General features: G+C 38.3%; 1 protein-coding gene across 3 annotated transcripts in view; it reads right to left on the bottom strand.

Annotated features, from left to right (window-relative positions):
* afap1 (actin filament associated protein 1) overlaps nucleotides 1–21,757 on the bottom strand; it is a 157,058-nt gene that overhangs the window by 53,765 nt on the left and 81,536 nt on the right. For all 3 annotated transcript variants that reach the window (XM_055156658.1, XM_055156659.1, XM_055156660.1), the window contains exons 3-4: nucleotides 18,286–18,414; nucleotides 16,829–16,911 (exon numbers count right to left, since the gene is read on the bottom strand). In XM_055156658.1, coding sequence (XP_055012633.1) covers nucleotides 16,829–16,911; nucleotides 18,286–18,414 — 212 coding nt within the window. The remainder of the gene's footprint in view (nucleotides 1–16,828; nucleotides 16,912–18,285; nucleotides 18,415–21,757) is intronic.

Below are 21,757 nucleotides of genomic sequence, written 5' to 3'. Positions count from 1 at the left end.
CATTTCACTCTGCATTTTAAGCGCCTCTGTATATGTTTACCAGTCGGTCGTGCACATCGAGTAGCTTTAGCCCGTGGAAATCAAGGTAAGGTTGTTGTTTTTTTATGGATGGAATACACTTTGAATGGACTATGGTTACGTTTACACGGAAACGAATCACCATATCGGAAAAAATTTGCATCCAGACACGTCGTTTCTGTGTCCACAATCCTATCCACACAGTAACTCAAAACTGCCTGAAACACTAGTCACATGACTAGGCTGGCGTCACGTCGTCATGACATTAAAACATCACGTGGGCGGTAAAAACAAGGAAGTGGAGCAGCCGACCCAAGGAAGATGGCAAGCGTGAAAGTAGTAAGCAGTTCCCATTTGTCTCTGGTTTGTTTAAACTGTTTTCCGCAATAGCATCACATGACCGATGTCACAAACCCAAATCAGGAAAGCACAAGTCACAGTGACGTGGCCCAGTAAGGCAACTACGTCAGCATATCAATGTTTTCAGGCGTCCACACAGTGCAGGATCAGATCCATACTCAGATGAATTTGTGGGAGCTGATGGCACCAGATCGTTCCGTCTCTGGAGCTGTTTTCCATAGGATTAGTGTGAATGAACACTGCATCCACAACCAAAACGACTTGAATACATACTAGTGTGGATGGGGCCTATGACAAATCTCAACTCAACAAACCACCAGACGGCGAGCCAAACTTTTTTTTTTCCCCTCAGCTGCTTCTCGAACCTTCTCGAACTGTGAGTCATAAATTGCGACTCCTGAACTGTGGACACATACCAATTACAATTCTCAAACTGTGGATTATGACAGAACTCTTGCGAAAAGAAACTGTTTATTTTTGTTTAACAGACTCAAATTTATTTTCCCTTAAACTTTTGTGTTTTTTTAATTTGTTTATAATTTAATTTGCTTTTCACCTTACCTTAATATTCATTTTCTATAATAATTACAATACTGTTTGTCTGGTTTTCATTCACACCTTCAAAGAACCACTCTTCTCTTCCTGTTAACATTCTTAGCAGCAGTCATGTTGCCTAGCCTTAAAATGATCATTATACTAACAACGCAGGCAAAGTTGCACATACAGTTCCTTTAAAATGAAAATACTCTTCCAACCTTGCTAGTTAAAGTGCTTTTTGTCTTGAGGTCTTGAAAGGCCTTTGTCAGGTTTGTTTTATAAGACCTCATACAAAGAAAAACGATGTGAGAGACTTTTCCAGCAGCACCACCCTCTTCCCACTTCCACACATTCACACGGTCAAACAGAGCGACCGCAGCCTTCTGTTGGCCTGTGCTCTGCTTCCTGTGCAGGCCCAGGCTACATGTGCACCTCAGGGTCACAAGGCTGAGTTACCACACACTTAACCAAGACACCAGCAGCTTCAGATGGACTATTTTAAAACTCAGAACTGAACTAATCCATACAATTTCTACAAAGTTCTCAGGTCCTATGCTGGATCCTTGGGGTACCCCATAGTCAAAATAATGATAATTTCAAAGCAATTGTTTTGAAAGAATGCAAAATATCAAGTATTTAAAGGTGCATTGTGTAACTTTTTTCGTAAAGGGTTTGTCATCTGTTGGTTTAGGGGGGTTTTTTGCCATGGAGATTTGATTGCTTTGAATGAAATGTTCCACAGTATGGCATTAAACTTATCTATCTCGCATGTATTCAATTAGAGGCATTTCCATTGCTTAAAAAAACATGAGCAGGGTCACCTTTCCACAGATCTGATGTGTAACTTGGTTGGTTGTGGAGATGCAACAACTCCATGGAAACGAGGAGGTAACAAACCCTCCACCAGAAAAGTTACACAGTGCACCTTCAACTTATGAAGTTTCTAAAAGAGCAAGGTCATATATTATGGAGTATTTCCACGGATGTTCTTGCATTTGTCAATCAAGACATTTGCAAACGTTTTAGGATTATTTTCTAACAGAGAGAAAATGAATCATTCTTTTGTTGTTTTTGATAAAGAAAAAATATGCATCCGTTTGTCACACATGGCTGTAATTTAAACCCAGATTTCAAGTTTTTTGTGAAAACATTATCTGGAAGCTGCATCATGTTTGCAGCTTGAGGTAACAATTTTCGATTGATTTCTTCCTTAAACCGGAGATCTGGAAAAAGAGGTCAACAATTGGACATCCCTCCCTCTGTGCAGTCTTCAAAGCTTTTGTGAGGGGTCAAACAAAGGTACAGGGCAACAAATTGAAAGCAGGCGGCAGACAAGAGATGAAACACATGAAGGAAGAGGTGGAGGTGCTAACCACACATCTGCCTTTCAGCACACCCAGTATGACCCACCTTTTGTCCCCAGTTAACCTTGGCCCAACAACCATCACTGTTGTTTGGGAATTGATTGACAACTTTAGGCAAATAGACTAAAGAAACTAGAATATAATACATGTGAAACGCATTTGCTCGGTAGAAGTTTTTAAACATTTTTTTAAACAATACATTTGGCTTTCCTCTGTACTAAACTATTAACAGAGATGGGGAGAGTACCGTATTTTTCAGACTATAACTCACAGTCTTGTTTCGTGTTTTTGGGTGGTCCTATGACTTATACTCCGGTGCGCGAAAGGCTCTAGACTTGTGTGTCAGTATCTGCTGATCCTGTTACTCCTGTACCCCTGTCACTTCGCTCTACTGCGCCTGTCTCCTGCAGAAAGAGATTCTGTCCTGTCTGAGATTATTGTCAGTCGATCGTACCATTACTTCTGTACCACTGAAAATTTAACATTTAAACAAACGAAGACTGAAATCATCTGAAACTGAAACCATCCTGTCGGGATTCAGAAAGGCCAGAATAACTAACTGGAAGTGATGCTGAGTCTGACAACAGCTACACAGAAGAGGAAGCGGCGCTCTGTTTACCTCCAGAGCTCGCAAAGTTCCTCAGAAGTGACACTGAGGATGAAGAATTGAATGGATTTAGTGATTTGGAGTGAGATGGAGAGTTTGGTAAACTTGTTCTGTTCTGTAGTTTATGTTATAGTTTATCTGAAGAACTGTTCATATGTGACGTTAACAGTCTGTTGTTCTCTGTTCTATTGTTATTACAGAACTTGCCTTTCAAGATGAAATGTCAGTTTCTGGTTTCCCCCAAAAAGATGCGACTTATGTTTTTTTCTTCTTCATTATGCATTTTTTGGCTGGTGCGACTTATACTCCGGTGCGACTTATAGTCCAAATAATAGTAGTCAAAAATTTTACTCAACTGTATCATTACTTCAAAACAACGTTACTTGAAGACAAGCACAAAGTAGTGGTCCAAGAAGTTACTCAAGTAAGAGTTAAAAAGTATTTGGGTGAACTACTACTCAAGTAAGAGTAATTGTAAGAGTAACTTCTTTATCATTTGAATTTCAAGTAATTGCAAAGATAAAACATACAGCAGTAAACATCTGGAATCTTCAGAAGACGGACACAAAAATTAGAAAAACTAAATCATATCTGAGGAGGGCGGTGCAAGAATCACAAACATTCAAATCCTTATCTCTTGTGAACATAAAGCTTTTGTTACTTGTAGACTTACTTACATTGTAAAGAGTAACCAAAACTTTTACTCAAGTACTGTTGCACTGTCAAGTATTACTCGAGTAGTAGTAAAAGTATGGAGAATTACTGCTTCTTCAAACAGTGAGCACTGCCCACATCTGTATAAACTACTAAACATGGAATTTGTGGGTCAAGTCCATTATCGAAGCAGGCTTTAGAGTAAGATTACTGCACTTTAGCTGAGTTGGAAAAACAGAAAGTAGACTGAATGTGGGCTGGGTGTTTCCTGTGTTTCTCTTGCTTCACAATGAGGTGAAAATATGGGAAAGAGCAGAGAGGAGATGGGGCTGGGGTGAAAAATAATATTTGTCTTCCAGGGTTCTTACGGTACTTGCAAAATTCAGTTTATGCAATCCAACGACACACATTTACCAGATGACAAACCCCCCACGACGTGCAGAAAAGTTGTGTATATTTAGGGCCGGGTCATATGACCTCATGTTGATCGATCAAATTTCTGTGATTTATTTTTGTGCGTCTTATTAAAAACAAATTAAAATGGCTTTCAATATTCATTTCCTGAACATAAACAAGACAGACTTTGAATAATTGGGTTAAAAAAGTAAAACTCCTGAACTCCAAACACATGCTTTTATTGGCAGAGGAGTGGCTGTGGACTTCTCCTTTAAAGGGCCCACACTACACTATTTTCTGATCTATGTTATAATGTTTCTTCATCCAAACAGACCCGGAGTTGTGTTTTGTTTCTTTCACACATGTTTAACACACAAACCCTGTGTATTTTGGCTCTTCTCTCAAACACATCTGATGTCATGTAGTGGTAGTTTTCATGTTAACAGCTACTTTTAACCTCTTTTTCAGTAGAGATGGGCAATTCCACAGCTGAAATCATCCAAATGATTCTAGTGAAGGTGTGTGGAGCAGTTCCTGTATTACCACCTGACATCACAAGAGGGAACAGAGCATTTTGAGCTTTAGAGATGTAGAGAGACTAATAATAGTTACTGTATTTTTTGAACTGCAAGTTGCTCCAGAGTATAAGTCGCAAAAAACATACATACGTCACATCAGACTAAGTTGCACTTTTTGGGGGAAATGTATTTTATAAAATCAGAGACCAGGAACCGACATTTCATCTTGAAAGTCAAGTTCTAGTAATAACAACAGAACAGAGAACAACAGACTGTTAACATCACATATGAGCAGTTCTTCAGATAAATATAACATAAACAACAGAAGTTTATCAAACTCTCCATCTCACTCCAAATCACTAAATCCACTGAATTCTTCATCCTCTGTGTCACTTCTGAGCAACTCTGCAATCTCTGGAGGTAAATGGAGCGCTGCTTCCTCTTCTGTGTTGCTGTTTTCAGACTCGGCATCAGTTCCAGTTAAAATTATTCCGGCCTTTCTGAATCCCGACAGGATGGTTTCAGTGTCACTGAAGTCCAGGCTTTGTTGATCCATCCAGTGATTTCCAGGAAAGTTGCATGGTGCATCCTCCCTGGTGTCACAAGTTTCTCGCTCACTCCAAACTTTCTTTCTGCTGCTCGATTATCGTTTTCTGCTGCATATTTCTCTACTTGCAGCTTGTAATCTGCAAAATATAATTTTCTTTTTGGGGACATTTGTGTTCAGTCTTCGTAGTCGTCTTTATAAGTTTGTTTAAATGTAAAATTTTCAGTGGTACAGAAGTAATGGTGCGATCAACTGACATGATACAGACAGGACAGAGGCTCTTTCTGTAGGAGACATGCGCAGTAGAGCCAAGTGACAGTGGTACAGGAGGAACAGGAGCAGCAGATACTGACACACAAGACTAGAATCTCTCGCGGTTGTCAGTGTGAAAACTTTAATATATAAGTCGCACCAGAGTATAAATCACAGGAAAGACCCAAACCATGAAATAAAGTGTGACTAAACGTGTATTAATGAAGCAAAAGACAACTTCAGGTGTGTTTTTGAGGAGGTGTCAACTGTGCATAATGTAGGACCTTTAAACTGTGAACCTTTTCAAACAAAATTCATACTCAGCTTTGTCAAAATAAGTTCATTTGAGCATACTAGGTCAACTGCAATGCACACATTTAAGATTCATAAAATACTGCAGTTTTCTGTTTTCCACCATTTTCCAAACACTTTGAACGTCACATGACCTAGCGAGAGAAATCCCAGCAGGTTTACTTTTAGATTTACAGACCAAGTCTTTTGGCATGTGCACACAGAGGAGCCTAATCTTTTCATGTCACTTTGATACTCTCCACGCCCCTGGCCCCATAAATCTCTACTTGCATCTAAGACGAAGGATCACGACGTAAAAGTACTACACATCGAAGCACACAAAACTTGAGTCTAGTCCAAATACGGGGCCTGGTTTTAATAGGATCCTAATGAGCTTTGAGTGTGACACAATCCGACAAAATCCCAACACAATTCCCCCAAAACCCCCAGCAAACTCTCGCCTCTCCATGCTTTTGTTCCATGTTTACAATTTATTCAGCACGGTTTTCTTTTTATCTTGTCGTGAAATACAACCACACATGACTCCGTTCAGTGCTTTTGGACGAGTTTGACGAATGCATTTTTGTGTCTCCTTTGAGGTGCTTTGAAGACTTCACCCCGAGCGAAGAAAGAATGATTGATGGTAATGTTCTCGACTTTTTTGGGATTGGTAATAAAATGTTGCCCAAACGAAAAAACTTTTAGCAATATGTTGGCACTTTTAATGGTTTTAGAGTCTTATTTCAATCATCTTTCAGATTGCGTAATGAGAATAAAACATAAGTTGGTAAGAACTCAAGAGTATTGTTTTTGCATACTGATACTGATGTGTAAAAGTAAATACTGCTTCTAATACAGGAAAATCTACAGGAATGGGCACTGATTTCAATAATACTTTCCACAGTATGGCATTATACAAACTTATCCTGCTTTTATACAGTTACAGATGTTTTTATAGAGTAAAAATACCTTAAAACTTGCATTTTCAGCGCAGTTTGGGTTGCTTTCCCACAGATCTGACCTGTAACTTGGTCGGGTGGAGATAAGTTTAACCCTTCTATGGAAAAGTTACAGGAAATTAGGAAATAATTGTTCTTTTGTTTGAGTCTTTGCAGTGGTATCTGTTGGAATCAGGAATTGAACCGTTATCGAAACAGAATACGTTGAATTGGTGCATCTCTACTACAAACTGTATATATAAATGGACAGTTATCCCACTTTCCGGCACGTTCCCAATGGGAAGTGAGCATAGGCGTGCTTCCGACTCCATCGACTGTTTCCAATTGACTTGACATGAAAATGTCTCTGTAACTCCTGCAAAGAGCCTTGCGATTTTTTATCTTAAAATGTTCGTATTTACTCGCTCTACTTGATCCTGGCGTTTTTTATTTCGCCGTTTTGTCTGTAAATAAATTCCTTTTCCTTCTATATAACTCAACTTCAAATTCTCTGCCAGTCTCATGAGCTTCATTTGACTGGAACTGAACACTTTAGACCACTGTTGTCATGGTTCATGTTTTGTAGTCGTCGTTTTTGCTTATTTTGATGCATCTTATTCCTCTGGTGTTGTGTGCCCTTGATGTTTAACTTTGACATTCTTTCTGTCTGCGTACAGTTTTGAGTTTTACTTCCTGTCTTGATTATTTGTCCCGCCCTAATGTGTTTTCCTCTGCCCTTTGTTGGTCCACTGTCATTGTCAGTGGCAGTTTAGTTTTGGTTTTTGGGTCTTTTTGTTTATTATTAAAGAACTTCAACTGCATTCCTGCATTTTGGGTCCTCCCTCTGTTTCTTTGTGGCGATTGTTTCTCAAAGACTGGGTCGCAAGATGCATGTAGATCTGCAAATATACAGTTTTGTACAGTATTTCACTCTCCTTCTGCACACCGGACTGGAACGAGCTACAAAAAAGCAGACAGGCCCACCTATCTCATTTGTAGGGGTGTAACGATATCCAAGTCTCATGATACGATAGTCATGGGATGAACTTCATGGTACGATATTTATTGTGATATCGGGGGAAAGCTCACGATTAGGAATGTAGCAATATCCAAATCTCTTGGTACGATATTTTCAAGATATACCCCTCACGGTACAATATTTATTCTGATATTTTGTGGAGGCTGCGAACAAAACTGTTAGTATGTTACTTTTTCCTTTTAAAATGCCTTGACAGGACTTAATCCAAAGAACTAAGACTTAAAAGTGTTTAGAACTGTTATTTCTTCTTGTAGTCTACACTAAAATGGAGCAAAGGATCATGGTCTATGTAGTCTTTTTTTTAGTTATTACTGCACCATAACTTTTAATTTAAACAGACTTGAAATTCAATATATTGTGATGGTCCAGGATATTACTGTGAGAACTTTTGACGATACGATATCACGATATTTCGGTTATTGTCACATCCCTACTCATTAGAAATGTTCAAATCTTAAGACATGTTTTGTATAATTTCTAATCTATTTGTAATTATTTTATTGACTATTTTGTTTGAATATTGCAGGTTCAATTGAATCTTGAAAAGAAAAAGAAACGGGCTACATTTAATGTCCAAATAGGAGACTTATGGATCCTTTTATTGCTGCTTCAGTTACTGTTTTTCATTGTTTAAAACTTGAGTAATACTTCAATAATTATTCAGAGAGACGCGATCACTCAGTCAACAATAAAATATCCTCAATATTGTTCAATAATGCTCAAATCCACTTTTATTTTGTGATTTACGAATAATGTCTATTAACTTGGGTCGTGAAGGTTTGTGACTTTTAAAATGTGGATCCCAAGGAAAAAAAAGTTCGTTAGTCCACTTCTTTATACAGGCTATGATTTCCACTTTTAACGTTACTAGCGCTGGTACCATTAAACAATCTGGCCTCATAAAACTCCACACAAAAGTTCGACTCCGCAATCCTGGATCTGTTAAGCCGTACCCTCCTGCACCACTTATACCACTTAATTGACTTCCCCCTTGAGGAGAATCAAACCTTCGAATGACATTACGCAGTAGAATTATGGTAAGTGTTGGAGCAGTCTTTGGAGCCGGGGCTGAGGCAGAATGTGGAGCAGCTCCTCTCCGCACAAATCGCTTCCATCTGTGTTGATGTTGGAACGCTGTGTCACCCCCCTCCCCCTCCCCCTCTCCCCGCCCCCTCCGCACCTCACCCCCCCACCCTCCCTCCCCTCTCAACCAGACCAGACCCTCCTATTTAAACACACCACGCAGAGGTACTGGTCCGACAAAAAAACCATATCCGATAACTACAGTATGTTTGGCTTTGTGATAACGACACTGTTGTAATATTTCAGTGTACTTTTTGACACGATGATTTTACATGATTAGATTGCACTGTAAGTATTTTTGGTGAAGTTTATGATTTTATAATTTACGGTTGGACATAGGCAGCAGGTATGACATGGAGGTGAGAACCATAAAAAAAAAAAGATCTTTATTTTGAGAATAAACCAAGACCACTTTAAAGGAAATGCTCTAATAAAATCAACTTTTTTGAACATTTTCTAAACTGTACATTTCTGTCAGACGGAGAAATTGTGTTGTTATTGTGTTGTATAAAATATAGCCAATATTGTGAAATCGATTTTTTGGTGATATACTGGATTGTGCAGCTCAAATAGGACTAAACTAGGGCTACGTTTATATGATGACGGTTTGAACAGGTTTGAACAGTCTTCACTTTTTATTCTGTGTTTAGACGAGCGTTTTCGGGAGGAAATCTGCGGCTAGATGGTGACACTATGTGGTGATATATGTGACGTAAACGTGTAGGCGACATGAGCAGATCTGACCAGAGTTTTGCGTCTTGGGCAGTGTAGACAGAAACACTACGGCGGCGCGTATTCAACTTTTCCACTCTGGAGGTTGGTTTCAGATTTTTGCGTTTTTTAATCCACAAAAACACAGTCACCGTTTAAACGAAAGGGATTTCCGATAAAATATTTTGTCATTTTTACCCACAAGTGTTCTCATGTAAACAGGCCCTAGAACTGAAACCAAAACTAAACTAGACCAGGACTTCACTACACCAGGATCAAACCAGGGCAAATATGAAACCAAACTCAGAGAACAAACCAAAGAGTTAAGACATCACCATCTTATTATTCCAATGACACTAATCCGATTTTTTTTTAAATACTTCAGAAATGTGTTAAAAATGTCTCGGTTGAGGTTCATGTAGTGACATTTTCTATAAACTCACAACTTTTTGACCGTTTTCTTACTACACAATATACTAAAGTTCATTATAATAACTTCTTTCCCAGTTCCCAGCTTAATTTTTTACTTCCTGGTTGGAAATTGTGACCTTACTGTAGGGAATTCCATAACTGTTGCCTGGAACTGTACACTGGGCCACTGGGATTAATATCTGACAAATAAAGCTATGAGAAAAGAACATTTTGGTTAAATTATTTTAAAAACAAGAAAACAAGACCAAATGTGTTTCTTACGTAAATCGTGCCGAACTTTTGCACAGAATTCTCCCCAGTTTGATGTCAATTCTCTCAAATAGAACTCTCTACTTCCTGTAATTTTCAACATATTCTTCCACATTTCTTCACAAATTGCTTCTTGACTGGTTTAGATTTAAAACTGAATCACGAAAACCTGTCGCACGCACTTAAAGGGATATAGCATCTCTGGTCTGGGATCAATTTGGGTTCCATTTCCTCCTTCCTCTGTATGTTAAATCCTCCCACGCGAAAGCTTTGTAGATAAACGTGCATCGTTTCCGGCGGTACTGCATACATGGCGTCACCGGTGGGTTGGAGTGATGGACTTGCAGTGTTGGTGGCCTTCAAACAGTAGCATTGTCTTCGAGTAAACTTTGGCTTCCAGTGTTTTTGCAAGAGGAGCCATAAACGGGGAATTTCAGCTCCGTTGACGTAAGAACTTTGTGGTGCGCTTGGTCAATTTTTTCCTACATTACTGGCTGTCGCATTGGAGGACCTGGAGGACGCGTCTGGGGTGAGGGAAGTCTTAAGAGTTCTAGGGAAATCTGGTGCAAAGCTGGAAACTCTTGTCTTAAGCCATTATTACAACAGAATTTGCCTGACTTAACAAAAAATTTCCAAGATTTCGACAGTTTCATTAATGCTGGAATGCAAGAGGCAGATGGGAGACTTCTTGAAGCTTAAAACCGTTAAATGTGCACTGTGTAACTTTTCTGCCAGCTGCTTTTTCGCATGAAATCATCATCACGATTATTTTGGTCAATACTGAAATCACAATTATTTAAACGATTATTTTTTTTAGTTACACGATGCATTTATTTAGCAATTCTCTGTCTCAAAATAAAAACACTTTGTTATTGATAATTAACGCAAAACTTTCAAACTGAAAATAAATATAGGCCACAAATCTGTACCTTGAGCAGTTTTGCAATGCATAAAATGAATAAAATATACTTTGAACTCATTTATAGAAAAAATATCACAAAATAAACTTTGTTAAGCTCGTTTCAACTTGATTATATGAGTTTGGAGATTGTTTGACACGCAAATCGAAATTGCGATCAAAATTCGATTCATTGCACAGCTTTACTCCATGAAGACAAGTAAGAGACGCAATTTGACCAAGTTACAAGTCAGATCTAGAGCAAATGCAAGAATCACATTTCAGAACATGTTTGTACAGATCTAGACTATAAGGTCATGAGAATTTTAGGCAGAGTAAGAATATTTTGATTAGAGATGCACCATTGTGCTACTGGTATATCGGATATCAGTGGTGATACTGAAAAATTTGATGCATCAGATATTGTCTTCCAATTATCAGTTCAGCCAATTTCCTGGTTGGACATACACATTAATATAATAGCTGTAGTTGGCCCAGAAAATCTCATGTTGGAACTTTTATTTATATAAAGCTGTTCAGCAGTTACTACACAGCTACATAACACATTTGGATCATTTTCGTTTTATTTTATTTTGTTATAAGGAAGTAAATGCTTGTCCTTTTGTGTAATGACCGAAAGAACAAGATCGCAAATACAAGCGGTCGAAATGAGTTTCCTCCGCAGGGTGGCTGGGTGCTCCCTTAGAGATAGGGTGAGGAGCTCAGTCACACGGGAGGAGCTCAGAGTAGAGCCGCTGCTCCTCCACGTCGAGAGGAGAAGCTGAGGTGGCACGGGCATCTGTTCCAAATGTCTCCTGGGCGCTTCCCTGGAGAGGTGTTTCAGGCATGTCCCACTGGAAGGAGGCCCCAGGGGAAGACCCAGGACACGCTGGAGGGACTATGTCTCTGGGCTGGCCTGGGAACGCCTTGGGATTCCCAAGGAGGAGCTGGAGGAAGTGTGTGTGGAGAGGAAAGTCTGGGTCTCCCTGCCTCCATGACCTGGCCCCGGATAAGCGAAATTAAATGGATGGATGTTGTTTTTAATCTTTGCACTGGTATCGGTTGAAATTGGATATCATCAGATACGCGGCTATGGTATCGGAATTGGTATTGGAACTGAAAAAGCTGGGTCCTTAATTCTGATGTTTGCTCAAAAATTGCAGAGATTTGCATCCGTTTGACTTCCCAGTTTCAACTTGACTGCGATTAATGTTGAAGCCCCATGAAGAAGGACCTTGCTCACAGTAAGAAAGAGTAAGATAAGTAAGAGTGCATGTATATCTAAGTATTTTTTTTCTCATGTGTCTAGATCAATCCCACATCAGTCCTTCGGCGGTGTATTAAGTCAGCACAATCACGTTATAAATCAGAGGACGCTTGGCCTTGTAAAATCCGTCCGAATCACTGGAGTCGAGGAATAAGTCCGGCTAAATAGGTTTTCCATCAACATCATTACTCCAGTTACTTTTTCCAAACACTTTCAGACTCGGTTGCTCCCCTTGGCAATCCGGGCTAAATCGCACGACGCCGATGGTTGTTTGGTTGCCACGGAAACCTGGAGTCCCCTTTCCCCGTGCAGGACCTGTCAGGCTGGCCAGTATTCCCTCTTCGGAGCCGGTGACGGAGCAGTACTGGTGATGTCAGTGAATGTTTTACCAGTGGTAGACCAGAGCACGCCACAAAGTAGGGGAACCCCACTCCAGAAGAATGAAAACAGATTCATCGGAAAGACATGGCGGCAAATTGGACTTGGACAATGCTGTAGATGGAGATGCAAACCAAAATAAATGTGAAATGTCAGTTGATCTGCGCAAATATTAAACTGTTTTTGTAGATGGAATTATGTTGGATGGGCGATGCTACCCGTCAAAAGTTTGGACGCACTTTTCCATTCATGTCTCTTCGTAATTTCCGAGATTATTTATTTCTCACTGAAGCCATAAAAACTATGAATTGACACAAGTGGAATGAAGTAAACAAAAAATAAACCCAAAATGACTCAAAATCATTTCAGTAGACTTCATCGGGAAGATCAGTGAGAGAACGCCAAGTTTTCAGCGCTGTCAACAAAGCAAAGGGCGGCTACTTTGAGGATTTGAATACGAAATATGAAAAATATTTAGTTGATTTATTTAACTTTTTTTTCTTCGCAACATAATTCCATACATGTTGCATCTTATATGTATCTAAAATATAGAAAGCGGTAAAGTGTGTGCAAACTTTTGACTGGTCTCAGGTTCAAAATGGAGACAGAGGTTTCAGAACGTTTCCTAGATATCGGTATCGATCTGATATAGAAAATTTAGACAATATTTGGCACTGATTTTTTGCATCAGATTTAGATAAATGAGTAACAATGCAAACAGAAGAGCTCAAATTGATGTATGTTCACACAATCATGCATCAAACTGTTTTATATCCCAAATAAATAGTTTTTGTTCAGATTATTTCAACTCACCTGAACTTGACTAAACCTTAACATTCATTTGTGAGCCTTGCTGTATTTTATTAATATTTTTAAGTGAACAAATTGAACGAATATGGAACTTCCTTTCTGTAAGGTCTAGGCCTGTCACAATAATACCACACTGACTTATCACTCAATACTAGGGCTGGGTCTCATTAAGAAGTTGCCGATACGATACACAGGCCACAATACAATACATATCTCGATATAGTGAGCTTTCAATTCGATTCGATATATTTCAAATCAATTCGATACGGTTCAATAAAAAACAAAGGCTAAATCATGGCTGTGATACTAAAAGTCTTTGCCCAAAAAGGTTTAACAGATTTGATAAGAAACACACCCATTTTACTCCTCAAAAACAGTGAAAATGTCAAATGTGTTGCATAAAAGAGTTTCCTTTCTCTAAACAACAGGGATGTAACAATAACCGAATTATCGTGATATCGTATCGTCAAAATTCTCACAATAACATCGTGGGCCATCACAATATATCACATTACAAGTCTCTTTGCTTAAAATAAGAGTTATGGAGCAGCAATAGTTAAAAAAGACAGAGGAAACTACATAGACCATGATCCTTTGCTCCATTTTGGTGCAGACTACATGAAGAAATAACAGTTCTAAGCACTTTTAAGTCTTAGTTCTTTGGATTAAGTCTTCTCAAGGTATTTTAAGAGGAAAAACAGTTAATAGTCTGATTAGTCTCTGCAAAATATCGCAATAAATATCGTACCGTGAGATGTGTATCGTGAAAATATCGTACAGAGAGATTTGGATATTGCTACATCCCTAATCGTGAGACTCTCCCCCATATCGTGAGCTTTCCCACGATATCGAAATAAATATCGTACCGTGAGGTTCATACCGTGACGATATCGTATCGTGAGACTTGGATATCGTTACACCTACTAAACAAGCAACAAATCTGCAGCTGTAACAAAATAATGTAGTAAAATATACCAAAAAATACTCTTGTCAATATATATGATAAATGAGGCTCAATATTTATCATGGGTACTTTTTGTTTGTACTAGTGGGAACATTTTTCATTTTTCTGTAGCCTGATCAGTTCTGAGCTGTAGATGGTTGAATAAATCACTTCTATGGCTCATTAAGAGTTTCATTCACTGCAGCTCATGTTCATTGACAATACTGTATTTTGTATTTATTTACCAATACATCAAACTTCATAATGTGGTCTCGTGACAAACCCAGTAAACAGTTTTCCAGAGTGTGATGCAGATGGAGCCCGAGTAAGAGGAAAACACAGAGGAGCCATGACAGGGCCCCCGCAGTTTTACTAGAAACTGTAAACCACACAACACATGTCACACAGGCCCCACAGAGCACGGAGCCGAGGGCCAATCACAGTCTGCCCTGACGCTGTGATGTCACTGAAATAAAAACACGACTACTACAAAGTTCTGCAGATACTAGTCAGATCTACAAATGTTAGGTGGCATTGAACTTACATGTGGTTGTCTTTGGTTTTGTTTTAACTTTTTGAAATAGCATTAGAGTATTCAATTGTAGTAGTAGTAGTAGTAGTAGACGTGGTGAAGGTAGTAGTGTTACTAGTAGTATAATCAGAAGCAACAGCAATAGTAGTAGTAGTAGTAAAAGTAGTAATAGCAGTAGTAGGAGGAGGAAGAGGAGGCTAATAGTAGAAGCATCAAACTTAGATCTGATTTTTTCAATTAAGTATTCTAATATTATATGTAGAAGTAGTAGTAGTAGCAGTAGTAGTAGTAGTAGTAGTAGTATGAAACGCAAAATTATTTTAACTATTGAACAAAGTATTCTAGTACAATTTTTGGTTGTAGTAGTCATAGAAGTAGTAGTAATAGTAGTAGTACTAGTATTAGTAGGAGTAGTAGTAATAGTGGTAGTAAGAGGACGAGGCTAATGGTAGCATCAACTTTCTGATTTCTGGTCTGATATTGTATGTAGATGTAGTAGTAGGAGAAATAGTAGTAGTGTTAGTAGTAGTAGTAGTAGTAGTAGTAGTAGTAGCAGCAATAGTAGCAGCAGTAGTAGTAGTACTAGTAGTAGTAGTAGCAGTAGTAACTTTTATACATATTTTAACCATTGAACAAGTATTCTAGTATTGTTTTTGGTTGTAGTAGCCATAGAAGTAGTAGTAGTAGTAGTAGTAGTAGTAGTAGTAGTAGTAGTAGTAGTAGTAGGAGTAATAGTAGTAGTAGAAGGAAGATTTTTGATTTTAACTTTTGAACTAAGTATTCTAATATTATATTTAGAAGTAGTAGTACCGGTAGTAATAGTAGCAGTAGTAGCAGTAGTAGTAGTAGCAGTAGTAGTAGTAGCAGTAGTAGTAGTAGTAGTAGTAGTAGCAGTAGTAGTAGTAGCAGTAGTAGTAGTAGCAGTAGTAGCAGTAGTAGTAGTAGTAGTAGTAGTAGTATAGTAGTAGTAGTAGTAGTAGTAGTAGTATGAAACTTGTACTTATTTTAACTATTGAACAAAGTATTCTAGTATTATTTTTGATGGTAGTAGTAGCAGTAGCAGCAGTAGTAGAACTAGTAGAACTAGTAGAAGTAGTAGTAGTAGTAGTAGTAGTAGTAGTCTTTTCCAAGATAGTATTTTAATCATTAGAATTCATAGAGAGTACACTATGAATACTTCTTGCATCTAAAATAGTAGTTTGACAAATTCAATCAATTCCAAGGTTTTAAATGTCATTATAACATTCATAACTTTATAGATTTATAGTATTTAATGGAAATGCAGGGTAGATTAAGTCCTATTGTTGATCAGGTTCAACACTGATGAATTTTTTATGATATTTCTAGTGAAAATTCCATGTAAAATGCCGGGTAATCACTGGTACGCTTACTCACGTCCTCCATGTGACATCAGTATCGTGTAGAATTTCAAAGCCACCTACATGGCCGCACTGGCAAACAAAAGGTTTTCTCCTCTTACAGCTAAGAATTGCAAATTGCGCCATGAAAATTATACAGGCCCAATAACTTGTGGTGCAGAGTGGATTACGTAACACCCAAATGAGTGCTAAATTAAACAATTATTTCAAAATGTGAAATTGAGCCAAGCATCTATAACTTTGAAATTGGAACTAAAGTAATAATAAAAATCTTTACAACATTACTTCACTGTATTTTCTCTTTTTTTTTCCCCCCTTATTCTCCGCAAACTTACGCAAATATCTGCACAATGGTAACGCGCAGAGAGCTTTGTTATGGTTAGCCAGTAACAGATAAGCTCAGTATCGCCATGACGACCGGTAAAGTTTGCTCGGTTCACCTGGCCTCTGACAGGGATTTGGCTGAGGAGCGCGAGGCCCGGAGCCAAGAGTGAACCGAAGACGAAAGGCAGCCATGGCTTTGATTAAAGGACTGTGCGGAGAAATGAGAGAGTGATGCAGGACTAGGAATATCACCAAGCCTTTGTAGAGTCGTGTTTACTTTAAAAGAGGAGGCGGGTCTTACCAGCCAGGGGTGAGGGATCTCGGGTAGGGGCATCTGGGGTGGAGCGGGGAGGCCGTTGTGGATCTCCGACTTGAAGCAGGGCTCTGGGAGGACAGATAAAAGATAAAAGTAAAGTTACACAAGTATTTGACAAAGCAGGGTGGCATGGTCTTGCAGCAAGTCAGCCTGGTTAGATAGAAAAGTGTAACGCCAAATACCCATAACTCTCTTTACTTAAACAATAGAATGACACTTTTAACTTTAAATTGTAGTTCTTCCTTTTATTTTACCACGTGGTCTTATATCTGTGTAATCCCTCAGTGGTCCAGGTTGGTTCCAAATTATTCAGGAATGGGTCATTTCTGTCCAGTGAATGTGACTTTTTTAGTATGGAAACCTGCTCAAACTTGTATCTCATTTATGATACTACAAAGTTCAGGATTCCCACTCTTTTTTTATTGACAAAATTTCAAAACTTTTCCATGACTTTTTCATGACCTAAAGTGAATTTTCCATGACTTTACAGCACCTACATGTGTAGCACTGATCAGACTTTTAGGGCTAAATATGAAATGTTAATTCTTTCCACTCACCTTATGGTTTGATATTATAGTTTTTTAACATTCAAAGTACTGTCAGTGCATTTATTGTCGTTTCTTTTAAACAAAAGGTGCATACATTCAGAAACAATCATAATAGCCTAATGATAACTTAACAGAATGCTGTAGTTGTGTGAAAGAGATACTAAAATTCCATGACTTTTCCAAAGAATACCAGCTCCAACGTCTCCCTGGCTTGAAAGTCCCAGCTCGACCATCTCATTTTTGTATGTTTTGTTAGTATGAATGAACAAATGTGTTGAGATATATTGTACCTTGCATGTGTAATTAATACAATACATATAATGAAAAGTGTTGTTTTTTTTATTTGTATGGATATAGATTAACTAAGTTTCATAAAGGGTACAATTCAGGGGACTTTCCAGCTTGGGGGACTTGCAGCCAAGGGGACTTCCCAGCTGATTTTCTTTCTAAAACTTTCATTGACTTTTCAAAATTCCATGACTTTTCAGGATTTCCATGAACCCTGGTAGTTTTAGTATCATTTAATATCAGATTTTTGATACTTTTGACAACCAACTTGGAACACTGAGTTTAAAAAAAACAAAAAAATCCCTTAATTACATCAATACATAAATGTCATCCAACCATGTTAAGTATCGCACATCGCATCAGGTTTGTGAAGTTGTTGTGCAGTGTTTTGTGTCACATTGTTGTATATTTCTGGAGAATTGTTGTGTGGGAGCATGGCTGACGTGGGCTTCTGGACGAAGAATTGCACAAAATCTTACAGCTGGATTCAAAAAGGGCGCGGGAGAGATCACTAAAACACTAAAATGTGCATGGATGACATTTAAAACCTAGATCTGAGTCGTCTTTAAGTCACCTGTGTGATTTTCAGCCGTGTGTTTGCTGTACCTTTGTCGGCCAGGACTCTGTTGAGGATGTTGGACAGGTGAGTCTTCTTCTCCCTGATGCCGGCGCTCAGGTATTCCCGGTCCAGCAGATCCAGGAAGAGGCGCAGCTCCCCCACCAGCTCCTCCATCGCTGCAACACAAAACATTCACACATCATTAACAGATCATAAAAAATACAATTCACCACATCAAAATTCAGCTGTTTTGATAGCTGTGACTAGATTTGTAGATTAGTTGGTCTGTTTGTCATGAGTTTTAGTTTCAGAGTACGGCATTTGTTTTTTCTGTCAATCGAGTAAGAAAACTGCACTGTAATGAATAAATTAATAGACTAAGGCTGTGTAATTAATCAAATTTTGATCGATTTGTGTGTCAAACGATCTCCAAACTCATATAATCAAGTTAAAACGATTATTTTTTAAATATAGAGATTGTAGAGCAGCTGGATATATAGTTTATTTTGAATGCAATTATGATTTTCTATGCCTTATTTCATGTTCAAAGTATATTTTATTCATTTTTTTTGTTTTATACATCGCAAAACTGCTCTAAGATACATATTTGTAGCCTATATGTATTCTCAGTTTGAAAGTTTTGCGTAAAGTATCAGTAACAAAGTGTTTTTTGAGAGAGAAATGCTGAATAAATGCATCGTGTAACTCAATTATTGACCAAAATAATCGTGATAATAATCTTTTCCATAATTGAGCAGCCCTAACTCATACATAGATAAATAATAATTAAATAAAGCCAACTTCAAATAATTTTACTTGGTGGAAACTAGTTTTTAAACCAGGAACAAGTCGGAACATCAAAACATTCTGAAAATCTGGTGAAAACTACTCGACTAAAGTGGTATAAGTATGAATTTTAAAACCGCAAGAAACTAAATGTATTTCAAAAGAGCCTGATCTTTTAAAAATCTCCACAATAACATTCCAAACTGACAGTGGAGAAGTTTGGACCAGGCCGCCGCACCTGAGGAACATATCTGATAGATTTACAACAGCTCGTGAAAAAAGGTGAGAAAAACTTGTGCCAACAGAAACGGGGGAAGCCAAGTCAAACATATGTGGGTCTGTTTATCAGTGCTGACGTGCTCTTATCTTACAACACGGTGCGATATCAGGCCCCAGTGCTGCTCTAGAAACTCCAGATAACAACAACAGTATATGGAGCCAGTGGAGCGTGATGTCAACATGTGAACGCGTCCAGGTGAGGAGGAGTACGAGCTACAGTTTCTTGGGCTACGTTCAGACTGCAGGGCTTAGCGCTCAGTTCAGACTTTTTTTGTGAAATACCCCTTTTTTTGCGCGGTCGCTCACGTTTCCAGTTAAATATGACTTGTATGTGATCTCCAGTGTGAACTTTAAACGCTCCAAAAGTGTCCCGCTTGTGCGTTGGAGGACACGACGACGTCAAACGCAGCCAGAGTGCTCAGTGTTCACAGAAGTCGCCTAAACGCTGGGCTTGTCTCCCAAAATACGGTCCAGTTCTTTGTAAAATGGACAAGTTACACGTCCATGGTTGCTTCGTTTGTTCGAGTCTTTAGCCTCCTTGTATTTGGCTCGCAGGCTCTTGTTGACATTGGAGCCAGGACCGCCTGAAGTTTCGCTCAACCATTTCTTTGGCAATCATTTCAAAAACCACTCGGTTCCGATAAGACCTCACCAATTTGACCTGAATACAGCGATCCCCCCAAATATGAATTAACTCGCTAACCTCACTTTCCCTCCATTGACTAGACTCCGAGCCTGACGTGTAGGTGGGATGAATGCGACCTGACCGTTCACACTAAAGTCGCATGTCAAAAGATCGGATATGTATCAGTTTCAGGAGCACATATCCAAGTGTCCTGGGTCACATTTGGAAAAAACGGATCAGTGTCATTCAGACTGTCATTAAAAGATCAGATACAGGTCACATAGGGGCCAAAAAAATCTGATTTGGGTCACTTCAGGCTGCAGTCTGAACGTAGCCTTGGTCAGTGTTTTTATAGGCTTGGGGTAAATGCAAATAAGTTTAAAGGTGCACTGTGTTTCTGGTCTGTCAAATTCTTTTCTTAACAGAGATGTTATTGCATTGTCTGGAATGTTTCACAGTATTAAACCTTTCTATCTTCATGGAGACCAAACCAGACTAAGTTACAGGTTAGATCTGTGGAGATGCAACCTTGCTCACAGTCAGAATGTCTGTTTTTCTAGATATTTTTAAGCAGTAAAACTAAAGTAGATCTGTTTAATGTCATACTGTAAAACATAACAGGCAAAACAATGACATATAGATAGAAACAAGTAGGTGACAGACCCCCAACCAAAAAGTTATACAGTACACATTAAAATATAAAAGAGCAACAATTATGTATGTAGGCTTGTGACTACTAGTAGTTATTGTTGTCACAATACTCAATATTTCAAACTTGATTTTGATACTAAGGAACAGACTTGATACTCAATACAATGATAATTAAAAAAAAATACTTTATTTAGATAATATAATATCAAAGCACTTTCTTTCATATTACCATGTGACCTCAAACTGTATCTGTATAATCCTTCAGTGCTCCATGGGTGTGTACTGTGTCTTTGTGCTATTGTACTTGTTCTGATACAGCTCAAGCTCATTCTAAAACTATTCAGGAAAGTTATTGGTCAAATGAGTATTGCCAAAAGTCAAAGTGAACCTTATTGTCAATCACACCATGTAACAAACATTACACAGGGCGATCGAAATTTGAGTTTCCCCAAACTCTGAATGTGCAAATTAAAAACTACACCACACATGGAACATGAAATATACACAGACATTGATAATAAATAAAATAAACACAAAATATACAGGCAAACAGACAAGGGACATACAGTATATATTTCCAAAAAGAAAAGAAATTCACATGGAGCAGTGGCTTTTGAACTGTACTGATAATTTAATGCATGTTATAATTGGATAGAGATTATATATATATATATATTTTTTTTTTTACTTTTATTGCCACAAATCAAATCACATCAACATTGTCCTGAGACCGGGCCTTCTCACAATTTATATATTCACTTTTTTGCTTTTTCTCTCTCCCCATTCCCCCCTCTAGAAGAAGAAAAGAGAGAAAAAAACAAAATTTTTGCAAAAAAAAAAAAAAAAAAACATTAAAAAAAATAAAAATAAGGCATATTAGGGCATACGTGTCTTATTTCAATAAGTCAATAATTGGGCTCCATTTCTTTTCAAAAGCTGCCACCTTGAGTTGTAGTTGAGCCGTTAACAGTTCCATTGTATAAACTTGTCTGATTTTTGATCTCCACTGTTCAACGGTCGGTATTTCAGGTTTCAGCCAGTAGATCGTGATCATTTTTCTTGCAGTCAACAGAAGACGATGCAGCAGAAAGCACTGATCATGAGAGAGAGAGAACATCAGGGAATATGTCAAGCAGAAATACCTTTGGGTCCATCAACAGGTCCACAGCCAATATATT

This window comes from Boleophthalmus pectinirostris, unplaced genomic scaffold, assembly GCF_026225935.1.
Source record: "Boleophthalmus pectinirostris isolate CB_2022bp ecotype Guang Dong unplaced genomic scaffold, ASM2622593v1 HiC_scaffold_20, whole genome shotgun sequence".
In the NCBI taxonomy this organism is placed as follows: Eukaryota; Metazoa; Chordata; class Actinopteri; order Gobiiformes; family Gobiidae; genus Boleophthalmus; species Boleophthalmus pectinirostris.
Note: the sequence above shows the minus strand (reverse complement) of the source record. Positions and strands in the feature narration are given on the sequence as shown.